The 25,716-nt window shown below is 55.2% G+C and overlaps 1 protein-coding gene across 2 annotated transcripts in view; it reads left to right on the forward strand.

Annotated features, from left to right (window-relative positions):
• GMDS (GDP-mannose 4,6-dehydratase) overlaps positions 1 to 25,716 on the forward strand; it is a 419,586-nt gene that overhangs the window by 325,022 nt on the left and 68,848 nt on the right. For both annotated transcript variants that reach the window (XM_069563990.1, XM_069563989.1), the window contains exon 8: positions 23,764 to 23,882. In XM_069563990.1, the coding sequence (XP_069420091.1) occupies positions 23,764 to 23,882 (119 nt within the window). The remainder of the gene's footprint in view (positions 1 to 23,763; positions 23,883 to 25,716) is intronic.

Raw genomic sequence — 25,716 nt, forward strand, 5'->3', positions numbered from 1 at the left:
CTGAGCCCCAGAGCAGGGCCGCCGTGGTCCCCCAGCCTCCAGTACTTCACGACGAAGGCAGAAGGGCTTTCCTGGTGGTGCTAGTGGAGAAGAGCCTGCCTGCCGGTGCAGGAGACAGAAAAGCCGCAGGCTCAGTCCCTGAGTCGGGAAGACCCCCCTGGAGGAAGGAACGGCGGCCCACTCCAGTGTTCTTGCCTGGAGAGTCCCAGGGACAGAGGAGTCTGTCCATAACAGGCGGGCTGCAGTCCATGGGGTTGCAAACAGCTGGACACTACTGAAGTGACAGCGCATACGCATAAAGACAGAAAAGAGTGAAATTCACTTTAGAAAGATGAAAACATTTGAAGAAAAAAATGCCAACCCTTAGAAACCACCATCTACCTTTGAAAACTCTATCAGAGCATCTCCGTCTCCTGGAGACACCTTGACTCGTCAGCAATATGAGTTTCTAGAGGAAGCAATAATGGGCTGTTTGGTCCTCTCATCCCAGGCCGCAGGCCGCTGCCTCCCCATCCCTGGTTCCTGGGCCGGCAGGGTGTCTGGCCGGCCCTGGGGACCCCCTGTGCGCCGGCATCACGTGGCTGGTCCTGGGGGCTCCGTGTGCGCCGGCGTCTCCCCGGCGGGGTTGGGGGCGGGGCATGTGCACGTCAGCAGAATTCACCTCCTCTCTCGACGGCTCGGGTCCCTGAGCTACTTTATTTATTTCCATAATCACATTAGGTGCTACAGACATTAATGAAGTAGTTGTCTCCAGAAGACCTGTCCTTCGGAAGAAGCCAGAGACGGATGGCCTCCAAATGGACATCCCCAGGACGGGCAGCCACCTGTCCGCTTCCTGAAACTCCGTGCCCCTGACCCGGGCCCTGCCTTCAGCTCTGACGCCAGGGTCCCCGCCCACGGTGAGGGACACGGAGGGCCTCCCTCGGCTCTGGAACTCTGCACGTGTGTGATCCCGTCTCAGTGGCTGATGAAGATATCTGTGGTGAATGTGCAGGAGCACCCGCTTCTTCATAAGCACAGAGGCAGGTTTTGGAAGAAGCGTTTCCCTTTTCAGCGTGGGTCAAGTGCTTTCTGCCCTGACAGGAGTCGCTGGGCTCCCTGCACTAGCTCGCGGCACATGTGCTTTCAGCGTGGGCCGCCGGCTGAAACACCTTTGCTAGGCTTCCGGGGAGGCAGCCGGACAGCGTGTGCTCCCACCGTGTGCGTCCGTGTCTGCACACTTGCACGCAGTCAGCACGGGACCTGCTGATGGGCCCTAACCCGCTCTAACAGCCTCGTGAGAGACGGCATCGCGCCTGGCGTGGCAGCGGCTGAACATGCTCTGCAGCAGCAGAGGGACCACCCTCGCAACTCACCGCACGCCTGCCCTTCCGGCTCGTGGGATCCAGCCCGTTACCTCACGTCGGCTCGTCACCCAGCGTCATCCTTGTCGGCAGAAAGCCTTGTGACAGGCGCTGAGCACCAGGGACGTGCGGGGGAGCGTGCGCTGTGGCACCCGAGCGAAGAGGCACACGCCGAGCGGACAGCCTCTCTCCTCCCGGGCGACACACGGGGCTGGATTCTTCAGCACTGTGAGCGCAGAGCAGACCCCGGGAGGCCGCGTGCTCCTGTCTGTGACTCACGCGTTTATGAGGCCTCACCTCCGAGGCATCCAGGGCCTTTTGGAAATTTTGCAGGAAACAAGCGTGGCCATGACTTTCTCCTCTCAAGCGCTGTTTTCACTAAGCTGTATGTTATTCTAGTGTTGGGTTTTGAATCATCGCAGGCATTTCTGTGCTTTAAAGTGAAGCCACTATTCAAAAACAGTCTCATTTCTATTGTTTGTGAATATATCATGTCCAGTGGGTTGAGCTTTTGACGTGAGCACAACTATTTGAACTCTTAGATACAGATAAACTGTTTGTGGATTTGATACTTAATAAGAACCACCTGCACCCTTTTATGTTAAAATCTAAATCCATTACAAGGAGGCTAAAATCTTGACACTTTTGGAATAAGATGGAACTACCCCTGTGAAATTTGTCTCCTGTACTCTCTCAAGAGGAACTGCCCACTTAGAATTCACACATCAGGGACTTTCCTGGTGGTCCAGTGACTAGGACTGCACACTCCCAAAGAAAGGGTCCAAGGTTCAATCCCTGGCCAGGGAATTAGATCCTGTGTTCCACAACTGAAAAAAAAAATTAAAAAAAAAAACCACCACCAAGTGCTGCCACTGAGACCTGGAGCAGCCAAATAAATAAGTATTAAAAAACCTCACACGTCAGACATCGTGAGCTGAGACCTGGGCCAGCCCCAGCAGCATGCGCTGCGGACCACAGGTTCAGTCCACATCTGACTGCCCCCGAGTGCAAGGCCACTGTCCTGCCATGAAGCTGTGATGTTGCCACCCAGCCAGCCGAGCGGTAGGCTCGGCCTTCATCTGCGTGACTGTGCTTGTTGTGGTCTGGAGGCCCCCAGAAGCCTTCTGTGAGATGGCTTTAGTGCACATAGGGAGGAGGGGACACAGAAGATGAGACGGTCGGATGGCATTATACATACGTTTGAGTGAACTCCGGGAGATGGTGAAGGACAGGGAGGCCTGGCGTGCTGCAGTCCATGGGGCTGCAGAGAGTCAGACAGGACTGCGCAGCTGAACTATAGCAGCAACAGAGCGGCGCCCAAGCCCAGCTCTGTGCAGCCCTGAGCGCTCTGAGCCCCAGCAGGCCTCCAGCCATCGTCTCCTCAGAAGCACGGACTTCCAGCTGAGGAGGTATTACTTCATTAGATGCTGATACTGACCAAGGGCCACCATCGCTGTTGAGAGAGCCCTTTGCTAACCCAAGTAGCTTCTGTCTTCTCTCAAAGGTGCACTTACCTTGAACCTGAAATAGCGGATCCTCAGTGTTTTCTGTGTAAAGTGTCGAGTTTTTGCTCTCTGTTCCTCCCTGAGCTGCCGTCTCCAGAGGGCAGCTGAGCCCCGCCCTTGGGCTTCATGCTCACAGGTAGGGGGCCGTGGGTCTGCCGTTTGCCGAGAAGGCCCAGCTAGTGATGGTCAGAGTGTTCTCCCGGGGTCTCTTTACCTTACGTTTTGCTCTGGAATGTGCATCCCGGCTTAAACAGGATGAATATCAAACAGAAACATAGAAGCCGTTTTTTTCAATAAACCGCCCCCTTCTAGAATCCAATTGCTGACAAGCTGCACCTGCAGAGAAGTCAGGATGAAACAGAGAATATTTGCATCTTTTTATTTTCCGTTTTCTCTCCGGGATCACAGTAATCTTTGGCTGGTTCTCCCCTCATCGGTCTTTCCCCACAGTCACCAGCCTGTTTTCAAAGTTCTTACAGATGAACTTGGTGCCGGACAGCCCTTCAGGGTGTCAGCCTGGGCGACCTCGCCTGTGGGGGCACGTCCTGGGACCCCCTGCGAGGCCGCTGTACTGGGTCTCTTGTAGAGCTGCTGCATTTTGAGAGCTAAACATAATCTGAAAAGTGTTTATTAACCACCTCTGAGGACACAGTCCCAATGCTCACACACTGAGATCCTTCGAAGGCCTCTTCAGCACTGGAAAGGCGTCTCCTCTTGTGCCCCGCAGATGCAGAAGCTTCTTTTCTCTCTGGTGGTGGAATGAAAGGACTGGGGGAAGTTGTCTCCCAGACCTGCTCTGCACACACTCAGATGCCCCCCGCGTGTGAGGACGAGATTCCACTCTTTCCTCCGCTTATCCCTCCCCGCCCTACCCTCAGGGATTGAAGAGAGAGAGGCGTGTTGGCTTTGGCCATGATCTAGTTGGTGTCCTCGTCCGCTTTATTTGCTTTGGAGCAGTGACTGACAGCCGCTGAGACTGAGACTCTGGAGCAGAGCTCGCCACCTGCCACGCCCACCCTCTCCTGTCCGATGGCCCGCCCTCGGGGGACCGCAGGCTGTGCTGGGGCCTCTCCTGCTCCGGCGGCCTGCCCTCAGAGGACCGCAGGCTGTGCCGGGGGCCGGGGGGCCGCTCTTCGCCGATCGCCCGCTTCTTTCCATTGCTCCCCATTTTCTCAAGACTGGCTGCCTCCTGGTCATGTGTCCGCGCCCCCAGATGGGGCTTCTCCTTTTCCTTCTCTTGAACACCTGCAGTGCTGAGGGCGCGTGCTGGGCCCATGGGTGCTGGTGGCGCAGGGTGCGCTGCTGGCTGGGTGACTGACAGGCCCCTGCAGGCCATCTCTGTGTCTTGCTGTGTGGCTTCAGCCCGTCCACTAGCACCTTCCACGCATCGTTTCCTCTAGGGTGAAGGAGAGACCACGGTGCTGCCGATTGGCTCCAGTGCACTGTGAGGCTCAGACGGCAGAGCGTGCGGGTGTTCACAGAGCCTGTCTCACTGTAGCTGGGGGCCTTTGGGCCTCAGACACTGGGGAGTGGCCTCCTTAGTGCGGGTTAACGGCAGCTGCCCCTGTTGACCTGCTTCTGTGGCTGGCCATTGTTACGGGCACTTCACACTCGTCTCCCATGTGTTCGTTGAAAGCCTGCAGGAGAGGCTTTGTTGCCCTCACATCACAGCTGAAGGGCTTGCCCGGCACCCTGAACACGAGACAGCAGAGCGGGAGTCCTGCCCGGTCTGCCCGTGCCAGGGCCCCTTACTGTGCCCGCTCTCCGCAGGGTGTGGGGTCTGACTCTCTGGCAGCTGAGGGGCCTAGTGTAGCCCTGTTTTCAGGCTTAGATGTTTGAGCTCCAAAAGAAGCAAGTGCTTGACCGCGGCGGGCAGGTGTCAGCACAGAAGGCATAAGCCGCCAGTGAGTTTCAGAAGCAAGCTGTGCCTCATAAGCCTCTTGTTACATGGGCCTCCCTGGTGGTTCAAACAGTTAAGAATCCGCCCGCAGCGCGGGAGACCTGGGTTCGATCCCTGGGTTGGGAAGATCCCCTGGAGAAGGGAACAGCTACCCACTCCAGTATTCTTGCCTGGGGAATTCCATGAATAGGGGGGCCTGGCTACAGTCCGCGGGGGTCACAAGAGTCGGACGTGACTAAGCAAGTAACACTTTGGCTGATTTGATTTCAGTGCTTTGCTTACGTCTCTCGTGACCCAATGAAGAATGTAGGTCAAAGTCCACTGCTGCAAAAGCTCCCCTTCCTCTATTGCTGTGGCAGCTTTATTTCTTAAAGGATCATCATGTAAAAATTTTTTCAGAACAGTTCCTTGGGTGCTTCTGGTGAAGAGGTCTTCTCCCCTCAGTAAGAAGACGTCCTGGACGCTTCTGATCAGTCGACTCCTCCTTGCTTTCCCTTTCTGGGTGAAAGTTCCGCTTCCCTGATCCGTGGCTGGCTCTCAAGGCAGGAAGGCAAGTTTGACTTCATAAACCGACAGCTAACGTTTATTTAGCGTCCGCCGTTTACAAAGCAGGCACTGTTCACTGCACTGTCCCAGCCCCAGGGCTGGTCGCTGTCCGAGGGCTCAGGCCTGGACACAGGGGCTGCCGTCTGGAGCACCCCGGGCTGAGCTGACGTGGGCAGAGGCACCACTCACCCCCGGCTGAGCTGACGCGGGCCGTGGCACAGGTCAGCGCCTCCCCGGCTCCCTGGCGTCCCACTCAGCTTCTCGACCCGACCTCACTGTGGTCGTCAGTGAGCCTGTGAGTGTGAGATGAGTGGAAGCTGCAGTGTGTCCTCGGTGACTCAGAGGTGTCTAAGCCAGTGTCCGCAGGCAGCCTTTCCGGGACATCTGTGAGTCTCCGAAAACCTTGGGCAGAAGCATGCCCATGCAGACTCACACACGCGTGCTTTTCGAAGAAGAATGCATCTTCCTCATTCTTAATCACATCCTCAGAGGGGCTCACGACCCCAATAAAGGCAATAATCACTGCTTTAAAAAATAGAACAGCCCTAAATCTTAAGGTTTTATTTACCATCCGTAACAAGAGACAGAAATCATCAGAACGTTAGGCTTAACCTCTGTGTTACCTAAGGGTATCAACATTTCGTGTCTGAGCTAATTGAATTTGGTTTGTTAGAGCTTAAAACTAATGAGGTTGACACTTGGGTTTCAACCTTCCAATTGGCGAATTCTCAGCTCGGTCCTGGGGCCGTGGATCTCACTGAGTCCCCAGGCATCTTGAAAATGCCCGTGATGGGCGTAAATGCACAGTGCCCCATCGGCAGTTGGCTGAAGCAGAAGGTCCCAAGACGAGCACCCACGTTTGAGTTCTGTGATATTTTATTGGTCATATGTTATCGACAGGCCACACTGTACCTTTTCTCGAGTGATCCTTCCAATTAAATTTTTTAGAAGCAAATGATGAAATGTCATCCTTGCCCTTTTGCACGTCTTATTAATTACACTGTCATTTTAAATATTTACAATGTGTTCTTTCAAATATTTGTAGATATAATAGAAGGCACGTCTGTGACAGTATATGCCTTGCTAAATTGACATTAGGCATTCCCATGTTTACACACTTACGTATGGTTAATGGCTCACGTTACCTAGTGAAGCTTTCTGTTTCCCGATTTAAAAGATAGTGAAAGGATGAAGTCCTGAAATGTTTATTTTTTACCCCAGGGTCTTACTGCTTCATGGAGTCACACACAAACAGGCTAAATACTTATTTTAACACCCCCAAACCCACGGTGAAGCTTCACTGGGAAACTAAGGTCTGGTCAGCTGATGTCGCGCTGGATACTTGGCGTGGCCGGTGTGGCCGCCGGTGACCTCTGTCCCAGGGAGGCGCGCGGAACGTAAACACGGTTTCTGCAGCAGCTCAGAGCCGGGATTAACTTGGATCAGCTCGTCTTCTGCTTTTAATGAAATTCCGTCCCTTGTATTTTCGTGTTTGGAGGAAAGTCCAAGCTGCCTCATGCTCACTTAGTCCGGCCGTGCCCTCGGGCCGTCGCAGGCTTCCCTGACCTCTGGGGGGCAGGGGGGGGGCACGAAACATTCCTGAGAAACTGGAGCGCGGCGGCCCCCAGAGAGTTCGCAGAGAAACTCGCTCCAGACTCGCTGCCAGACACTCGAGTCCCCTTTCAGCACTTGCCTGACGTCTCTGTCAGCCCGTCTGGCTCCTCGGGGAGGTCAGTCTGGGGGCTGGGAGAGGTGGCCGCCCCCGAGGCCAGGGGCCCGGACGGGCCTTCGGTCTCCGTCGTCCGCCGTCTGACTCCGTCCACGGAGGCGGGAAAAGCGTGGGGAAACGGGGCTGCAGTTTGCAAGTCATTTTCTTTTCTCTTAACCTTCAATTTAAATTAGATGAATTAGTGTTTTTATTCCTCAAATAATGAATTCACTGATTTGGGGTGGATGAAATTGAAGGGTTGTTGGCCATGGACCTCTGCGACTAATTATTTTGTAATGATATTAGCTATCGTACAAAGGATGTTTTCTCTTGTACATTTAATGAAATTTGGGGCAAGGGGGTTTGGGAAACATGTTTCTGGTTTTAAAATTATATTCTCTTTGTGGTTTACGTTTCCTATATGATGGATTTCAGAAAAAGCGGGGAACAAGGGTACTCTATACTGTAAACAAACTGAGAAGCCACATTTCTCGGCTCGTCCATTGTCCTCCGTGGACTGACTGCAGCTGAGTGTGCACGGCAGTGGCCGTGTGGGGAGAGTCTGCAGGTCCTGGCTGGACAGGACACCCGTGTCGGATCCTTGGGAAAAATGCTCCTGTTGGGGTCCTTCCCGACCGCACCGGAGCTGGGCTGTGGCTATGCCTGGTTTGGTTCAGGCAACGTTTAATTTTTTTTTTTTTAACTAGCATTTAAAATTAGTGGTTTTGTTTTTTTTTTTAACAAAAGTGTCAGGTTTTCATTTCAGATATACAGCTTCTCTTATATACCCAGAAGGCCTGGCTAGACTGGTTCCCCATCCCATGTGGGAAACACCTTCATCCCGGCAGTTTCCCGGCTCTTCCCCAAGGGAATATGCCCTGCAGGTCACCAGGGTGCCTCCCTGGCCAACCAGTGCCCCTGAAGTCACTGGAGGTGTGAACCTCTGGACTCTTTATCCAGTGCTGTGTTAAAAGAGAGATCACTCTGCGAAGTAAAGTGCTCTGTTCACTAGAAAGCCCTTCCTAGCTTTTGTATAAAAGCAGATGCTTGAATATTACAGTCACGGCTTCACTGACCTGCCTCATGCTTCTCAGGGTGCCTGGACAGACGCCCTCCCATAGATGGACTGGGGCCCCGCATCAAGGCTGTCTCTCATCGTCTGAAATGTCTCTTTGGACAGTTTCCTTATCACCAAAACCCAAAACAAATGTCCCAGCTCTCAAAAGTTCTGTGATCCTTATTGCGTTTCAGTTTCTAGTGATTCAAGACACAGTAGCTTGGGCTTCCCAAATTACCTGCCTTCTCTGCCAAAAACTTAATCACGGAATGAAGCATGTTGCTGTGCTCAGAGTTGGGCGGGGGAGTGCTGTGTCTAGCAAACGTTCAGGTTCTGTGTGGAAAGCCCCTTCGTAGAGACAGGACCCTTCAGATTAACACCCACCCCCATCCCCGTCGTCTTCATAAAGTGAAGCAAGTCTGGCCAGTCTGACCCCTGAGACAGAGGACGTGTGCCCGTGGCGTCTGAAGAGCATCAATAATGAGGGGACCCAGCAGAGTCTGGGAGGACCCCTCATGTCCAGGCTGGAGAGCGGGGAAGGAGGAGGGTCCCACATTGATCCTGGGATGGGCCTCTCTGAGCCCCTCACGTCCTGGCTAAGTCCCGGGCCGGCCTGTGCCTGGAGCTGCAGGGCCCAGGCCTCCCCCAGGCCAGGGACTGTGGTGGGTGCTGGGGGCTGGCTCAGGGTATTTTCAGGGAGCTGCTGATGAACCCTCAGCCCCTGCGGGCTCACCGGGACGGGGCGGCCTGGGTGGACGGTGGCCCGAGACCGGGAAGCCTGCCCCTCCCTCCTTTCGCCACCGTGACCTTCGCGAGGCCACTCCCAGCCCTGTTTGTTTTCCCCATCGGTAAAATAAGACAGTGAAGTTAATGTTCTTTCTGAGAAGCTCTAGGGAGATTCTTCTGATATCTTCATGGAAACGACGGCAGATGGACATTTCTTGGGGCTCCACCGTGGTCCCCGGCTGGGCCTGCCTCTCCAGTTGGGGGGCTTCTCAGACCCGCCTTCCTACTCCGTGCCCACCAGTCCTGCCCCAGCCTCCCCTGCTGCCCCAGGAGGAGAGGTGGAGGGAGTGGGAGCTCCTATGCCGAAAGAAACGGTGAAGTTTGGAGATGTTTAGACTAAGATACTTAGGACGATGCGACTGAGCAATGATGGCGTCAGATTTGTTGTTACACTTACGGTAGCGCTCAGCACCCCCGGGGCTCGCTCTCCAGCTAACTGTTCTGTCTTAAAAGGTTTGTTTTGTTTGCTTTAAGGCTTCATTTTGTTGAAACCTTCTCATCATGCCTCAGTTCAGGCTCTATTTATAGGCTTTTCTACTTCATTGAGAAATGTTGGGAAAACATCTGTTTTTCTATCAACAACTGTTGACAACTTGAGGATAGTATTAGACCAAGAAGCGCACAGCAGTGCATGAAGCCGATGCTATAGAAGGCATGAGTCAGGCTCCCCCCACCCCCCGAGTATCTGCTTGTTTAGCACAGATTCATTTTCCTAAAATAGCAGAAACGCACGTATAAGGCGAACACACAAATTACCAGGATTTTTATACTCTTTCTAAACTTAAATAGCCAACCTGCCTTAGTCAAGGACTCAGAAATTCTTAAGGATGTTGAAACCACAGATTCCATTCTAAAACACATCTTTAAAAAGAATTAGTGCTCTGCAGAATGCTGTGTTTTCATGTTAGGACTGATAACAGGCCGTGGAATTATCACATCATATCTGGGAGATCGCTACGGGTCACTGATCTCCTAGGCGTTGGCCCAGGAAATTTTCTCCAGGAAAATCAGCGTTTGCAGTAGCGGGAACAGCTTGTGGACCACAAAGTGCTTTCAAGAGACACTCTGATGGGAGCTCTAGGCCCTGGAAAGCGTGGGGAACCTGAGCAGGAAGTCGGTGGCGTGTCTGGCATGATGAGCCCGGAGTCTAGGACTGCTGTCCGCTTTCTTCCCACCGCATAACCTTGGCCCAGGCCTGCATGGCCCATTTCCCTGTGACGCTCTCCTGGGGGGACGCGTGGCAGCTCCAGGCCTTCACATCCCACCGTCTGCGGGAGGCGGGAGGGTCTCTCCGGGCGGTGTTCGCGGCACAGGCTCGGCTTGTGGAACTGACCCCCCTCCCATGACAAGGTCACGGCTGATCGCGGGAGGGATCCTCGGCCACCACGCCCGGCACTGCTGGGAGCCGGGGCGCCGTTCTCACTCTTCCCTTTGTCCTTGCCCTCCACCCCCAACAGCAGGAGGAGCTGGTATCACCGGGGGCTGGCCCTGCTCTCTCCCGACTCCCTGTGGGCAGCGGGCCCACCAAGAGACAGGGTCTCTGCTGAAGCAGGTGGCAGCCCCCACGGGTGACACATTCCCAGCCAGGGGACACCACTCATGCCTGGGAGCAAAGGCCCCAAACTGCGCCTCTTCTCAGGGTCCTAACCTAACACGGAGCAGGAGATGAAGGTGACTGGCACCGCAAGATGCTGCTCCTGGCCCCTGGTGGGGGGATCTGTGCCAGCCTGGCTGGGACATCACGCTGCCCCCCAGTACAGAGCCCTGCCCATCCACACCCCCATGAGAGCACGTGCTCGCGCCCCTTCCCGTCCCGTGTGGCCTGGCGTTGGGCACTCAGAGGCGCGGGGCAGGGGTGGGGCAGCGGGCATTGCAGCCCACCCCGCGTCTCCGCCCACCCCAGGCCGGGGGCTGCCCACGGGGCTATGCGGATTCCTCTCCCTGCCGGGGAGACGGGCTTCCTTGGGGGCAGTTCACTGAGGCTTCGTCTCACTTGCGTGGTCTCTGAACGGAATTTCTTCTTTTTTTAACCACTGTGCCACCTGGGAAGCCCTGTTTCCCTTCGTTTTTGCCCGCAAGGCTTCACTCTGGCTGATGGGGGCGGGCAGGGTGGGAAGGAGTCCCTGCCCACTGCTAGTCGGATGGCCCTGGTCAGGCAGCACCCCGCGTGTGTCCCAAAGCTCTGACCTCCGATCCCCTCGCCACGTTGTCTTTCCCTGTGACTTTAGGAGGAGTTTAGTAGAAATGGGAGCTGGAGAATCCGTGTGGATTGAGCAGAAAGTGTGACTGTCACGCGGGCCCCTGTGCCAGAGCCTTGATAGGTGACTTCATGTTCTGCTCACGCACGTGCTCCTGCTCGAAAGTTAGCAGCCTCTTAATTTGTGATCCAGCCTCTCACATTAATTTATGATTTTTGGAGCAAATATTCAATAACTGCTCTTGAGTCGACAACATTGATTTGAAAAACAAAACTGTCAGCATTACCTAGGGTGTCACAGGGAAGAAAAGCGTCCACGGGATCATTTCAGATTGAGTTTTGAGGTGTTACCAGAGGCCAGCTTTCTAACCAGGCTCCGTCTGCGATAAGGGCCGGACAGTGAAGAGGCCGCGCATCTGTGTACGACCAGCAGCCTCAGTTGGTCCCGAGGACCCAGCACGTCGCACGTCTTCCCGGGAAGGCGCTCATCCTGGGGTAACGTCTGCCTTCCGTAAGCACCACCCCAAGGGCCTCCTTCTCGGAAAGTTGGGCCGAGAGAGCCAGGACAGATTTCCACATGCCCCCCGCCCCCTGTCCCCCCAGAGCCTTGCGTCACAAGCCTTTCTGATCAATAAGAACATTGTGGAGGTTGCTGCAGGCTGATGAGCTTGCTCGTCTGCAAGCCAGCACCTGACTTGAAAGGCTGGTCTAGTCTGCGGCGGACCGCGGCCTCGCTGCCTGTCCTGGCTCCCGCCCCGGGCCCGCTCTCCCGACGCAGCGGCCCAGCCCGCAGTTTCGTGGTGAGTAAGCTGTGGCTGGACCCGCGCTCCTGTGAGAGGCATTGCGCCTTTCCCGTCAGAACCGCCGTGCCCAGATCCTGAGTAGGAAGGAGGAGAGAGCGGAATCGAAACCCGTCAGATCGCTGACCGGGGCCTGCAGGTCTGAAGAGACTGACAGCCCAGTGGCCCTGCTCTCCTTAGAACTGGGACGCGTGCACGCTGCCACAGGCCGTGGGCATCTGCGAGGAGATAACGCGCAAGCACACGGCTCAGGGTGAGCCGCCCGCGTGGTCCTCAGCTCACGGTTACAGCGCACTGTGCGTCTCGGCTTTTCTGTAATTGGTGGATATGGTTTGTATTTTAATTCATGTCAGGCTCTTGGAATTTCCTCTTGAAATTTTTGTCTTCCTCCTTGAAAACTTTCCGTTTCATTTTCAGGGAAATGGAATCCTTAGGTCTTACTCTTGAAATGTAGTTTTGCTCTTTCTGACAATGCTTTTAATTTCACCAGTCGCAGGGTAAATGAGCCATTGTGCAGCTGGGGGAAAAAAAACTGGCAGAAAGGCAGAACATGTTGAAGAGTCTTGCCTCCCTTTGCTGGGGAGATTTCCCAACTGGAGTGTCTCTGTTTTATTTTGCCTCTGGCTAACATCCGAAGATCAGTCATAAAGCTCCATGCAAATACTTTCATGTATTAGAAGAACAATATTTTGACACTCATTGACACAGCAAAAAAAAACAACACTAAATTAGTGTTCAGGAAGACAGTGCAGACATTGTCCATTCATATGAAATGACTGTGAAAATGCTGTGTTAACAGCAAAGATGGCCCCACGGCCCCTGCCGACAGCATTTGCCGGGAGAGCCACCTCTGGTGTTTCACAGGCTCCCACAACTTTTTCTTCTTAATCCTCGGTCTTGAATAGTCATTGGTGCTTGTCAAACAACTGAAAATTTTAGTCACCAAGAAATAAAGGTTTGTTCTCCAGAATCTGGTAATTTGAGTTAAGCTTCTCTAAGAGGTTTATGTTGATTTGATACTAGGGGGTAGGGGGAGAATTTTAGAATTGTTGACTATTCGATATGTTAACTGTCTTGAAAATATTAATTCAATTTATGAAAGACCTGATTTTCCAGATTTTATTTAAAGTTATAAAGACTCAAAAAAAAAAAAAATCTCCTGTCCTATGTGTTCTTAAAGTGATCAAACCTTTAGGAATTCTCTTGATTTTTTTTCTTTTTTAATTTGGAAAACATTAAGGAGGTTTTTGCTTAATTTTCAGCAGTGTTGTGGGAGCGTCTGTAGACTACTGGGGTTTTTTATCTGGTGGAATTCCTCTCCTCCCATGTCACTCAGCTCCAGTATTACTGTCACAGAAATGTTTTCTTAAATGTAACTGGCTTCCCTTCCCATCTCTTTCAATCAAGGACGTTGCTGAGTCAGCATCTAGGAAATAATTATAACAGAAACATTGTGGGCAGGACCGAGCTAATAAAAGTGACCTGACCTCCCAGAAGAGCAAAGCTTACACACTGTGTGTGCTGGGGTGCTCTTATATTTAGCAACCAAAAGTTAACACGGGATGATTAAATCTGGATCTATCCATCATAGCTTCAGGAGTACTGAGGGGAGGGTGACTTTTAAGCTGAAATCCTGATTTTTGTGAATTGGAACATTGTGGGAAACACGTTTGAAGTGAGTTTCGATGAATGAGGTGGCCAGGCCACCGTCCTCAGTTAGGAGGATGCTATGAGTGCTGGGGGTCCCTGGGATGCTGGACAGGCAGGTGCTGAAGTCCTGGGGTGAAGGGGCAAACGGGTGCCGATTCTGGGGGCCCATCCCAAGGTGCGCCCCCTGCCCCCCGCCCCTGCTGGCCGTTGCCCCTCCTGGCATCCTCCCCGCAGGCCCTGAGCCGAGTGCCTCCTGAGCGCTGAGTGCCGCCCCCCGCGCGGCCACCCTTCACCCAGGGGCTGAGCCCCGTCTTCCACGCAGCCTGTGCGTAGGGGCAGGAAGCTAGCTCGGAGAGTCCAGGGGTGGGGCAGGCATCCGGGGGCGGCGGGCGCCTCCCAGGCCTGGTCAAGGGGCCCCCTGCCAAGCCCCCCCAGGCCTGTGGCTCCCCGCCCCCCACGTATCACCTCTGGGTCTCCCACCCTAGGCCTCGGTGCTCCTGCCCCAGGCACCCCCAGCCTCAGCCAGCTGCTGCCCCCAGCACAGCTGGGCATCTGTGGTACCCAGGGCCAGCCACGCAGGCTCTGGGCCCCTGGGCACAGGTTTTTCTGAGACCCTGACTGACCCAGAATGAGTCCGTCTCCATCACAGAAAAGGGCTGGGAGGAGGGGAGACCCTGGGACAGCTCCCCGGCCGCATGCCCCTCCATCCTGAGCTGCGGGCCATGGGCTTGCTCAGGACAGAGGCTGAGGGAGCCCCCATGCCCGACAGCTCCTGGAGGCTCCCTGGAGTTTACACTCAGAAGCCCTTCCCCAAATCAAGCATCGGCCTCTTTCCTGCACAGAGTGTGGACTTCCCTGAGCCTGGCAGGGCGTCCACCGTGTCTGCCCGCCCCCCCTGCCCTGCGTCCTCCATGCCAGCACCTTGCGGGACCCTGTGAACGCTTGCCAACCGGCAGGTTGGGTCCCCGGGCAGGCGCACAGAGGCCCACGCAGGGTTCCTAGCAGCCATCTGCGGCACTCCCACAGGAAAGCGTGTGGGAGCGGAGTGCGCCTGGAGGAGGAATGGACGGGGGCGCAGCCTCTCGTCCCGCCACCAGCCGAACCGGCTGTGTGGCTTCAGACGGGTCACCCCGCCTCCCTGCTCTCAGCCGCCAGCCCACCTTCTAAATGAGTGGAATTGAATGGCGGTACCTTGAGGTCCCTTCCATCTATGAAAGTCTGTGGCTCTGACTAACAGAACTGGGATTAAATTCTCTCCACCCTCCACTCTCCCCTCCTGGAGAGGAGCCCTCTCCAGCTATGTAGTCAGCGCCATCGTCACGGAAACCACAGTCCTCGAGCACTCACTCTGCCCCCGCCCATTCCCGGCACTTTTCATAAAAGTGAAAAGTGAAAGTCTCCCAGTCGCGTCTGACTCTGTGCGACCCCGTGGACTGTACCGTCCGTGGAGTTCTCCAGACCAGAATACTGCAGTGGGTAGCCTTTCCCTTCACCAGGGGACCTTCCCAACCCAGGGGTCAAACCCAGGTCTCCGCATTGCAGGCAGATTCCTTACCAGCTGAGCCAGCAGGGATATTAACTAATTTAATCCCAGAAACAGCCCTCTGAGGCCAGCACCATGTATTCTCGTTTTTCTGAAGCGCTGGAAGACTAGGCAACTTCTCAGAAGTTATCCAGTGACTCCCGGAATGGGGGTCTAACCCAGGTGATCCGACTCCACGTCTGAGCCCAGCAAGCCTGGGCTCTCCTTGTGGCTCCCACACTGGTGCTGGCAGCCTCCCTGAAACCTGTTAAAGTTCAGGTGTTCAGGCTGTGGGGTCAGCCCCAAGGGGGCTGGTGGAGGCCCACAGGGTGCACGGGCCCCTTCCGGGTGACTCTGAGGCACCCAGGTTTGCTTCAAGCAGCCAGCCTCCTCTCTGAGCGCCCAGTGCCATCGTGCCTATCATCAGGGTCCTCTGGGTCTTCACTCCCCGATGTCCCCACGGGGCGGGTGGGGAGGGAATTGCTGCCCGTCGGACAGTCGCGATGCAAGCTTTCACGTGTCAGATGGTCATCAGCCGGGAGCTATGGGACGACTTTTCAAGGTCTGTCTTCACCGGTGAGGTCACTCCAGGAAGAGGCAGGCAGCATGGAGGCCATGACGAGAGAGGGACGAGAGGTCAGCCCTGCAGCTGTGCCGCCGGCGGGGCGGCTGCCTCCCTGGCCCTGCAGGCGGAGCGGCAGGACGAGGCACTGCCCACTCACCTCTCCTCCTCCGGGACGGCTCTGCCGCCCTGTGCCCAGTGGGCGCCCACCAGGCCCCTGGGTCACTGAGCATGTGAGGGGGGCCTGTCTGAACTCAGGGGTGCTGTAGCCACAGAAGGAGCGCCACGGCCCCCTGCACAGAACAGCAGCGTGACGCGCCTGGAGGCTGTGACGCGCCTGGAGGGTGTTCCGCGTTGCAGTGGCGCGGCGCTGCGTTTGGCGTTCTAAGACACTGAAGTCAGCTTCCCTTTTTCCGGCTCCTTTTCACTGTGGCTCACGGAAGGTGCTAAGCTGCATGTGTGGCCCACTGCTGATGGGGCAGCGCTGTCTGAAGGAAACTGAGCTTGTGAAGAGTGTACGACCCGCATTTCCCTGATGCCCATGCCCTGTTGTGTCTGTGGGGTTTATCTACCAGTGGTGATGGTTATCGGGGAGCTGAGGCTCATGCCTGCCGTCTGTGGGCACCCACGACCAGCCCGGAAGCTGGATTCCAGAGGTTGGAGTCAGCCGAGCGGCAGGGCCAGGTGGTCAGGACGGGCTGGAGGGGTAGGTCACAGGGAAGTCAGGGCTGGCTTCTGCGAGGGAGCCACGGGCGGCTGGGGCGGCCGGCAGGTGGCCGTGGGTGTGGAGTCGCTTCCCGCCCCGAGCCCACAGCTCGCGGCGGCCCTGCTGAGCCGGGAGCGGGTTTGGGTGGCTCGCAGGCTGTGCGCGTGGGAGCAGGTAATTGGAAGCACCTGGTCCAGGTAGGCGGCGGGGCCCCAGGAAGCAGCACTTCAGGGAGGCATGTTGTGGCAGTCCCGGAGCTTGGGTCGGGCCGCCAAGCCTGAGTCCCGGGCTCCTGTCCCTCTCGGGGGCCTGACAGGGTGTTGAAGGCAAACAGTGCTGAGCAGAGACGCAGCGGCAGAGGCAGCGATGCCACTGTTAAAGGCAAGCACGGAATTCTGCGGTGCTGAAACCACCAGCCGAAGCTCCGGTCATCACAGGACCGCCCTCTCACCCCGGGTGCCTCCCACTGTGCGACTTGACTTCTCACCGCGGTGTTTCCCCTTTGTTGGGTTTGGGCTGAGCCTGTCCATAGAGTGGGGGGACGCTGGGTCACTCCAGGCCGAGGCCAGAGGAGGCCTGGCAGCTTCTGTTTTCTGAGGAGGTGGGGGCAGGCTGGCCGGGAGGCCGTGGAGGCAGGGCAGGTGCAGGAGAGCAGGTGTGTCCAGCGCGAGGCCAGGCGGTCAGGCCACTTGGCCCGCAGCCCGGGGGCAGGGCGGAGCCACCACCCCAGGGCTCCTGCTGCAGGTCTCCGAGTCCTGAGCAGCTCGGCCCCAGGGCGACGCCCTTTGTTCGCATCTTCCGTTCTGGTTCTTCCTTCACCGTGCACGTGGCCACATAGCCTGACGCACCCACTCCGAGTGTGCTGTGCCGGGCATGCACGTCTGGCTCTAGAATTTGCTCAGCTTAGTCTTCAGTCCTAAAAGCCCCACAGAATGATATTACATATGGTTCAGTTCAGTTCAGTTCAATCACTCTGTCGAGTCCGACTCTTTGCGACCCCATGGACTGCAGCACGCCAGGCCTCCCTGTCCATCACCAACTCCTGGGGGTTACTCAAACTCACGTCCATCGAGTCGGTGACGCCATCTAACCGTCTCATCCTCTGTCGTCCCCTTCTTCTCCTACCTTCAATCTTTCCCAGCATCAGGGTCTTTTCCAGTGAGTCAGTTCTTTGAATCACGTGGCCAAAGGACTGGAGCTTCAGCTTCAGCACCAGTCCTTTCAATGAATATTCAGGACTGATCTCCTTTAGGGTTGACTGGTTGGATCTCCTTGCAGTCCGAGGTCTTCTCAAGAGTCTTCTTCAACACCACAGTTCAAAAGCATCAGTTCTTCGGAGCTCAGCGTTCTTTATAATCCACCTGTCACATCTGTACCTGACTACTGGAAAAACCATAGCTTTGACTAGACAGACCTTTGCTGGCAAAGTAATGTCTCTGCTTTTTAATATGTTGGCTAGGTTGGTCATACCTTTCCTTCCAAGGAGCAAGTGTCTTTGAATTTCATGGCTGCAGTCACCGTCTGCAGTGATTTTGGAGCCCAAAAAATAAAGTCCGCCGCTGTTCCCACTGTCTCCCCATCTATTTGCCACGAAGTGATGGGACTGGAGCCATGGTCTTCGTTTTCTGAAGGCTGAGTTTTAGCCAGCTTCTTCGCTCGCTCTCCTCTTTCCGTTTCGTCCAGAGGCTCCTTAGTTCTTCTTCGCTTCCTGCCATGAGGGTTATGGAGGGTTAGCGAACGTCCATACCGATGCCTACTGTTTCCTGCAGGACACACCAGCTTCCCTGTCAGGCCGGGCCTCCGGGCCAAGGGTGCAGACTGATCGCGGCCGGGCTGCCCGGTGGCCACGATCCCCAGCCCGACACTGGGGAGAGAGGGCAGGTGTGCCCCGGCGGGGAGCGTGGTGGTTCTGGAGAGAGTGTCTGGGGAGAGCCTTGAGGGGCAGCAGGCCCACCCTGTGCTTTTGTGCTCTTCCTCCTGCAGTTCGGCAGCGAATAGTAATGGTGGGAAAGGGGAGTGGCCTGGGGATGGGGTTGCAGGGGAATACGAGGGCCCAGCAGGCAGGCAGGCATGCGTGCTGACCGTAAGCACCGTGTCAGAGGAGGATACCGGGGTCCAGAGGAACTGCAGGCAGCACGGTCCAGTTCCATCTGCGAGAAGCCTGGGTGGACAGACGAGCGTCCGTGGGCCAGTCAGGGTTCCGTAGCAGTGCAGCCCCGCAGGTCTGTCCCTGAGCTGTCGCGGCCGTTCGGGGCTCCGGCCGCAGAGCTGAGTGCCTGTGGCTCAGAAACCTCAAGTGTTTACTCTCTGGCCCTTTAAGGAAATGTTTGCAGATTCCACACTTCAAGGAAATAAATGAAATAAAATAAATGAAAGAGCTAAGCCTGAAGTAGTCAGGAGCAACATGGACGAGAGAGAATCGTTCAAGACATTGAAGCCACGTCAGAAAGAAAATTTTAAATAAATGTTGTTAGGAACAATCAAACGAGCAAGCAAAAGGAAATCAGATAAACAATGTGGGAAAGAGCAAAAGCACGAGTGTGACCAGGCAGCACGCAGCAGACTTGGGCACGGAGGAGGAGAGGGCGGTTGCTGCGCCCAGGAACCAGGCGGAGCGTCCTCGGAGAGCGAAGGAGAGACAGCTGGGCCACCTGGCTCCGCGTGTGCAGAGAGCAGACGGCGTTCCAAACACACTGGGTCAGGGTGATTCCCGGAGGACTAGGGCGACCAGGCTGTGGTTCCCCCGCCTTGGACCTCGCAGGTCCGTGGGTAGGCCAGGGCAGGGCACATGCTGGCCCAGTCCATTTCAGAGCATCGGTACCAGCGTTGAATGACCGTTCATAGCGAGAGCTTAGAGAGCCTTCTAAGTTTGTTCCATTATTTTGGGTTGTTTCTTTTTTTTTAATTTATGGTCTAATGATTTTTTTCCTGACTAGTAAGTTTGTATCTTTAAAATGTCTAAAAGGTCCTTAGTCAGAGGACTCCACAAGCCTCAGTATTTTTGCCCATGAAGAAATGACTAGATTGAGGTTTTGATTTTATGCCGAAGGATTTTCTCCATATAGTTGTATTTGTTCCCCAACTATGTCAGAGTAAGCGGTGCTCCCCCGACCCTGGGGTAGCCCTTCAACCGCCCCCTGTGGGTCCCACAAACGTAAGACCCGGCCTCGGCCGGGACTCCTCGAGGTCCTGATTCAAGCTAAGAACACCAGGCTGTTGTCGTGGAGACAGCTACTGAATGAGCTCAAAGAAAATGCCGGTAACTAGTTCCACACTTGGAACACTCTGTGGGGAATTTTATCTCCATTTGTTCGAGCGCCTCTGATTTTCAGTAGAAACAGTCTGTGGGGTTTCTGTGGACCCTAGTTTCTGTATCTGTGTGTGTGTGTGTCTACACGCGTGTGTATTTGTAAGTGTGTGTGTGTCTACACGCGTGTGTATTTGTAAGTGTGTGTGTGTCTACACGCGTGTGTATTTGTAAGTGTGTGTGTGTATGTCTACACGCGTGTGTATTTGTGAGTGTGTGTGTGTATGTCTACACGTGTGTGTATTTGTAAGTGTGTGTGTGTGTTTAGACCATTTCCGTGACGGCGGCCCGTGGAGCAGGCCGAGTGAGCACAGGGCTGAGGCGGCAGCAGTCCCCGGACACAGTTAATCATAACCTCGATTAACACGTCTCGTTATTCATGGATGATAGCTCGGTTAATAAGTGTCCCTGGTGTGGATACCAAGCCGGAGGTTAACAGCGAGGTGGAGGCAATCGTCGAAGCCAGATTTTGAAGACAGACGCAGCCCGCGCTCTGAAGGGCGTGTGCGGAGTCGGGCCGCTGGCCAGCTGTGCGGCGCACTCTGGCAGTTCCCCTCCACGGGCCCAGCTGGGGGCCGCCCACGCCCCGCGCCCCGCGCCCAGCTGGTGGGGGCCCCTCCCTGGGACTTCCGCGGCCGTGACCCGAACGGCCAGCAAGCAGGTGGGCAGAGGAGGGCTTTAGGGTTCTTTTTTTTTTTTTTGAAAATTTTTTAAATCAAAGTTTTATTTTGACTTCTCTAATCAGATTTGTGAAACAGCTAGGTTAATTGTACGGTTACGAGAAAACATACCTCCGGATGGGGCGAACGTCTGTAACCATCTAGACTTGGCCTCCGATGTCGGTGACGTGGGTCAGGTCTCCGTGACTGCCTGTGCCACGAGACGTGGCTGGACAGCGGAAGGGCCCATTTGCCATCAAGGAGCAATTTCAAGCCTTGGTGCACCCCTGCCCCGGCTGTCTTTCCTCCCCCTGGGACAGGTGAGAAAGAAGCAGGCGGAGTTTTCATTTGCCCTGGTGATCAGGTCAGGGCAGCGGTGACGAGTGTGTGAGGACGTGGGTACATCCGTGGTATCCTCACGGGGCCCCTTGTACCTGGAGAGATGGGGCTGGACCCTGACATCTGAAGCCTGTCCCCTCTGGAGCGTTTCTGTGTCAGAAGCTGCAGGCCGATCATGGGTCACCCCTCCTGCCCACGATCAGGAAGGCGCGTGGAGGTGGACCCTGGTCAGCCACTCTGTCCGTCCAGGGAGCAGTGGACCAGGTCAGCGCGCCCAGCTGTGTGCGGAGGCCGGGCCAACGCTTCCCACTCAGGGGCCCTTGTGTCTGGCTGGGCGAGCATCCCCGCAGGCCTGGGGGCAGAGCGCTGACCACAGCCACTCCAGACGCTAGCTCGCTCGCCTGCTGACCCGGGTGTCACCCGGCCCCCATCACCAGCCAAGGACCATCCACTGTACTCAGTGGAAATTCAGACAAAGCCCTTCCCTCTGTTAAGACCAGTAAACGGCTCAGGAATAACAAATAACTCTGGAGTTGTATGTCTTTTCTCTTCCCATTCCCAGGCTGCAGTCTGGGACTGTAGGAACTTTACAGGAAATGCCTAGAAGTTGGCAGGTCAGAGGCCGCAGACGGTCTGATGGAAAAGAAGAGGGCAGATTCTCGGCGTTGGGTCCAGTGAAAGGAGAGGCTCCTGGTGGCCCCAGGTTCCCAGTGGGGACGAGCCCGCCCTGGGGCCGGCGCTGGTGCCTTGCGTGGCCCAGCCCCGGCCGGCCTCCTCCGTCTTCTCTCCTTTTGTTTTCAGCTGTCCTCACTTCCTTTCACATGATTCAAAATATGATTTTTTCGAAACCATTTGAGCCCCAACATAGTGTTCAAAAGAAATAAAATAAGCGGAGCTGTCCTGAAAGACCCATTTGAAATGTTATTTTTAGAATGGAAATTTGAGTAAAACACACTTAAGTGTATACACTAATCCCTCACAAAAACGTTCAAATAGAAATTCTAGCCAGAAGCATAATTTGATTTTTTCCTAAAAACTTTGAAAGTATTTTGAAGAAAGCCAAAGCGCGTGTGTGTGTGCGTGCGTGTGCTTACGTGCGTCTGTGCCCCAGCTTGTGTGTTTGGGAGGTGGGATGGTCCCTTCATCGGGGAAGTGGCTGCAGTGAAGTCAGCGTGGGGGCCATCGCCCCAGGGAGACCCAGGAGACTGCTGCATCAAGGTGCAGAGAGAGGGCTCCCAGGCCGCGGGAGGAGGGCAGGCAGGCCGGGAGGCTCCTGCAAGACAGACACCAGGAGGGCCCGGCCTCCGCGGGTGCCCGCGAGCAGGGCGCCCCCGAGGAGCAGCCAGCCACCCGGGCCCGACACTGTGGGGGCCGCCGAAGCACAGGCTTCCCAGGCCAGGCGTGCCGTCGCGACCAAGAGGAAGAGCTTGCATCCTGTGCCTGTTTAAAGCCGGTCAGGCTCTACTATTAATGTGACTCGTGTGAGACTTTCGAGGTGTCACGGCTGGGACCCAGTGGTGAGACTCCAGCTCCTAACGCAGGGGCTCAGGTTCAACCCTCGGTTAGGGAAGGAGACCCCCACGTGTCTCACATAAGACACAGTGCAGCCGAGTAAATAAAAATAAAATTTTAAAAAGGCTTGCAGCTGAGTTTACTAGCTATTATATGACATGTAACCGCCGGTCTTTCTGCAGTCTGTGGCCGTGAACAAAGCCCTCTCCTGCAGGATGACCTCATCCGGCGTCTCCCTGTGTCCCTGACGCGGGCTGTCTCCATCGCCCCGCTTACAGACACATGAGCTGCAGCTCCACGGCGTGTGAAGTGGCCAGAAGTCCCCTCTTCTGCAGGACGGAAATATGATTGGAGACGGTCTGGAAGTAGACCCAAAATGCAAAATAGTCGCAAGAAGAAAGTTCGCGCACAAGAGATATAAGCTCGGTTGTATTTTTTTAGAAGGCTACCGTAGATTCAGATGGATGAAGAAGAATTGGGCTTTGTTGACTGCATTTTCTAAAAGAAAATGAGCTTCTCCATCTTCCTCAGAAATGTACTTCTCAGCTTATCTGACAGCAGCTAGGGAGACACCAACCAACAGTTCCCTTTAAGCGTGAAAGCAAAAGTCCAGTGTCCCTGCCGGGGGGTCTGTGTTCTAAGGGGGTGCCTACTGCTTTTACCTGTGTTATTCAGAATGGGGGTCCCAGCTGCACTGGGACAACCCAGAGGGTTGGGATGGGGAGGGAGGCGGGAAGGGGGTTCGGGACCGGGGTACACACGTGCGCCCGTGGCTGATTCATGTCAGTGTGGCAAAACCCACAGTATTATAAAGTAATCAGCCTCCAATTAAAATAAATTAATCAATTAAAAACACGCGCGGGTGCGGTGCAGGTGACGCAGAGCTGTGCTGAGGCTGATTTGCCCTCCGTCGGCTTCAGGCGTGCAGCGAGGCGGTTCAGCTGTGCACGCGTGTGTGCGTGTGCGTGTGCGTGCGTGTGCGTGCGTGTGTGTGCGTGTGTCCGTGTGTGCATGCATGTGTGTGCGTGCGTGTGCGTGTGTGTGCATGTGTGTATGCACTTGTGCGTGCGTGTGTTCGTGTGTACGTGTGTGCATGCATGTGTGTGCGTGTGTGCATGCATGTGTGTGTGCGTGTGTGCGTGTGTCTGTGTGTGCATGTGTGCATGCACGTGTGTGTGCGTGTGTGTCCGTGTGTGCATGCGTGTGTGTGCGTGTGCGTGCGTGCGTGTGTGTGCGTGTGTGTGCGTGCACGTGTGTATGCATGCGTGTGTGCATGTGTCCGTGTGTGCATGTGTGCGTGCATGTGTGTGCATGCATGCATGCATGCGTGTGTGCGTGCACGTGTGTATGCATGCGTGTGTGCATGTGTCCGTGTGTGCATGTGTGCGTGTGCGCGTGTGCGTGCATGTGTGTGTGCATGTGTGCGTGCATGTGTGTGTGCATGCGTGCATGTGTGCTTGCATGTGTGTGCATGCGTGTGTGCATGCATGTGTGTGTGTGTGTGCATGCATGCGTGTGTGTGTGTGTGTGTGTGTGTGTGTGTGTCCCAGCTTCCTGGGGGCTCACTGTGAGGGCTGTCGGCGTGGCCCGTCGGGGGTGCGCGTGCTGCCCTGACCGCCCCGAGGGGAGCGCACCCCTCTCACCCGCTCTGCCTCTCTCCCCAGGCCATGTGGCTCATGCTCCAGAAGGACGAGCCCGAGGACTTCGTCATCGCCACGGGGGAGGTCCACAGTGTGCGGGAGTTCGTGGAGAAGTCGTTTCTGCACATCGGGAAGACCATTGTGTGAGTAGGCCCCACGGGCGTCCCTCCGCCTGCCTGCAGTCGGTCTCGCCATCTGCCCTTCTAGAGCAGGCAGCAGACGCTCTGTCCCGCTGGCAGTCCCCGTCACGCGCGGGTCACCAACTATACTCAGTCCTTCAGAAGTTTATCTTTTTAATTTTTAAATATGTTTTTAAGCTGTTTACTTTTTTAACTTCAAATGTTGTATCATGGTTTATACAGGCTTTCCTGGGATTTCACTGTCACTAATTCCTCTAAACAGATCAATGTGAGAACGTTATACAATCTCTGTTTTTAATACGTTCACTATATATTTAAAATTTTGGAAACCACAAAAATTTACAGGACAGTTTCGGATGTACTACCAGCAAAATCCTTTTCTCTGAAGCACTGAGAGCGGGCTGCTGACCCGAGGCCCCATCCCCGTGGACTTCGTGTGCTTTCCCCATGAGCAGTGACTCTGCTGAACGTGGGCACAGGATGGCCAGGAGGCCCCACTGGTGTGTGAGCAGCGTCCAGCCCGTGGGTGTCACTGAGGGTCTCAGCTCAGCCAGCGCTACCCGTTACACCAGAACATCACATGCTCCACCCACTCGTTGATCACACGAGTTTTGCAGTCGCTTTTTTGTTGGAAGATTTGGGGCTAGTCCATCACTGTGGATGGAGACTCTTTTCCGGTGATTGCTTTATTGAGGTGGGATACGTGTAAATGCTAAGTCACTTCAGTCACGTCTGACTCTTTGTGACCCCCGTGGACCGTGGCCCCCCAGGCTTCTCTGTCCATGCGATTCTCCAGGCAAGAACACTGGAGTGGGTAGCCATGCCCTTCTCCAGGGGATCTTCCAGACCCAGGGATCGAACCCGTGTTCCTTACATCTCCTGCCTTGGCAGGCGGGTTCTTTGTCACCTTCTGGGAAGCCCATGTGTAGCATAAAGTTTAGCGTTTTCACATTTGGGGCATTAAGTGGGTCGGTGGCACTAAGGACATTCACAGCTAATGCAACCACCAGCGCCCTCTACAGAACCCTCTCATCTCCCCAGGCTGGAACGCTGTCTCCGTTAAACAGTAGCTCTCCACCCCTCCCTCAGCCCCAGCAACGAAAACTCTGCTTGCAGTCTCTGAGTGGGAGGACCCCAGGGACCTCGTGTAAGTGGAACAACACACTTTCCGTCCTTCTGTGCCGGGCTCACCTCACTGAACCTGATGTCCTCAAGGCCCGTCCCTGCTGTAACTCGCGCCAGCACGTCGCTCCTTCTCAAGGCTGAGTAACGCTCTGTTGTGCGGTTGGACCACGTGTTGCTTATCTATCTGTTGTAACAGCTGGGTTGCTCCTCTTCGGCTATTGTGAGCTGTGCTGCTGTGAACACACAAGTTCCTGAGTCCCTGCTTTCAGTTCTTTGGGGGTAAAAGCCTAAAGAGTAGAATTTCTGGGTCTTATGGTAACTCTGTGTTTAATTTCTTGAGGATCTGCCAACTGTTTTCCCAAGGTTCAGTTTTAAAATATAAGAAGGGACTTCCACTTCTAACTATGATGGAATAACAGAAATTCGGTTAAACCTCTACCTTGAAAACCTAGGAGACTGTATGAAATATATAGAACAGCTTTCGGACAATGGGCAGCGCAGGGCCACGGGCCCTGGCAGGAAAGGAGCGAGTGAGGCGAGCCCTGCAATGGCCTGGCTTCCTGGAGGCACGGCCTCCACCTGGGAGGGAGGAAGAGGCGCTGCTACAGAGAAGACAGAGGTCAGAGCGCAGAGTCCGGGGCTGTGGAGAGTGCGGATGAGTTCTAGAAAGGTGTGATCTACAAAGCAAAGGAGCTCCAGAAATGTGCGTCAG

Source organism: Ovis canadensis, chromosome 20 (genome assembly GCF_042477335.2).
Source record: "Ovis canadensis isolate MfBH-ARS-UI-01 breed Bighorn chromosome 20, ARS-UI_OviCan_v2, whole genome shotgun sequence".
Taxonomy (NCBI): Eukaryota; Metazoa; Chordata; class Mammalia; order Artiodactyla; family Bovidae; genus Ovis; species Ovis canadensis.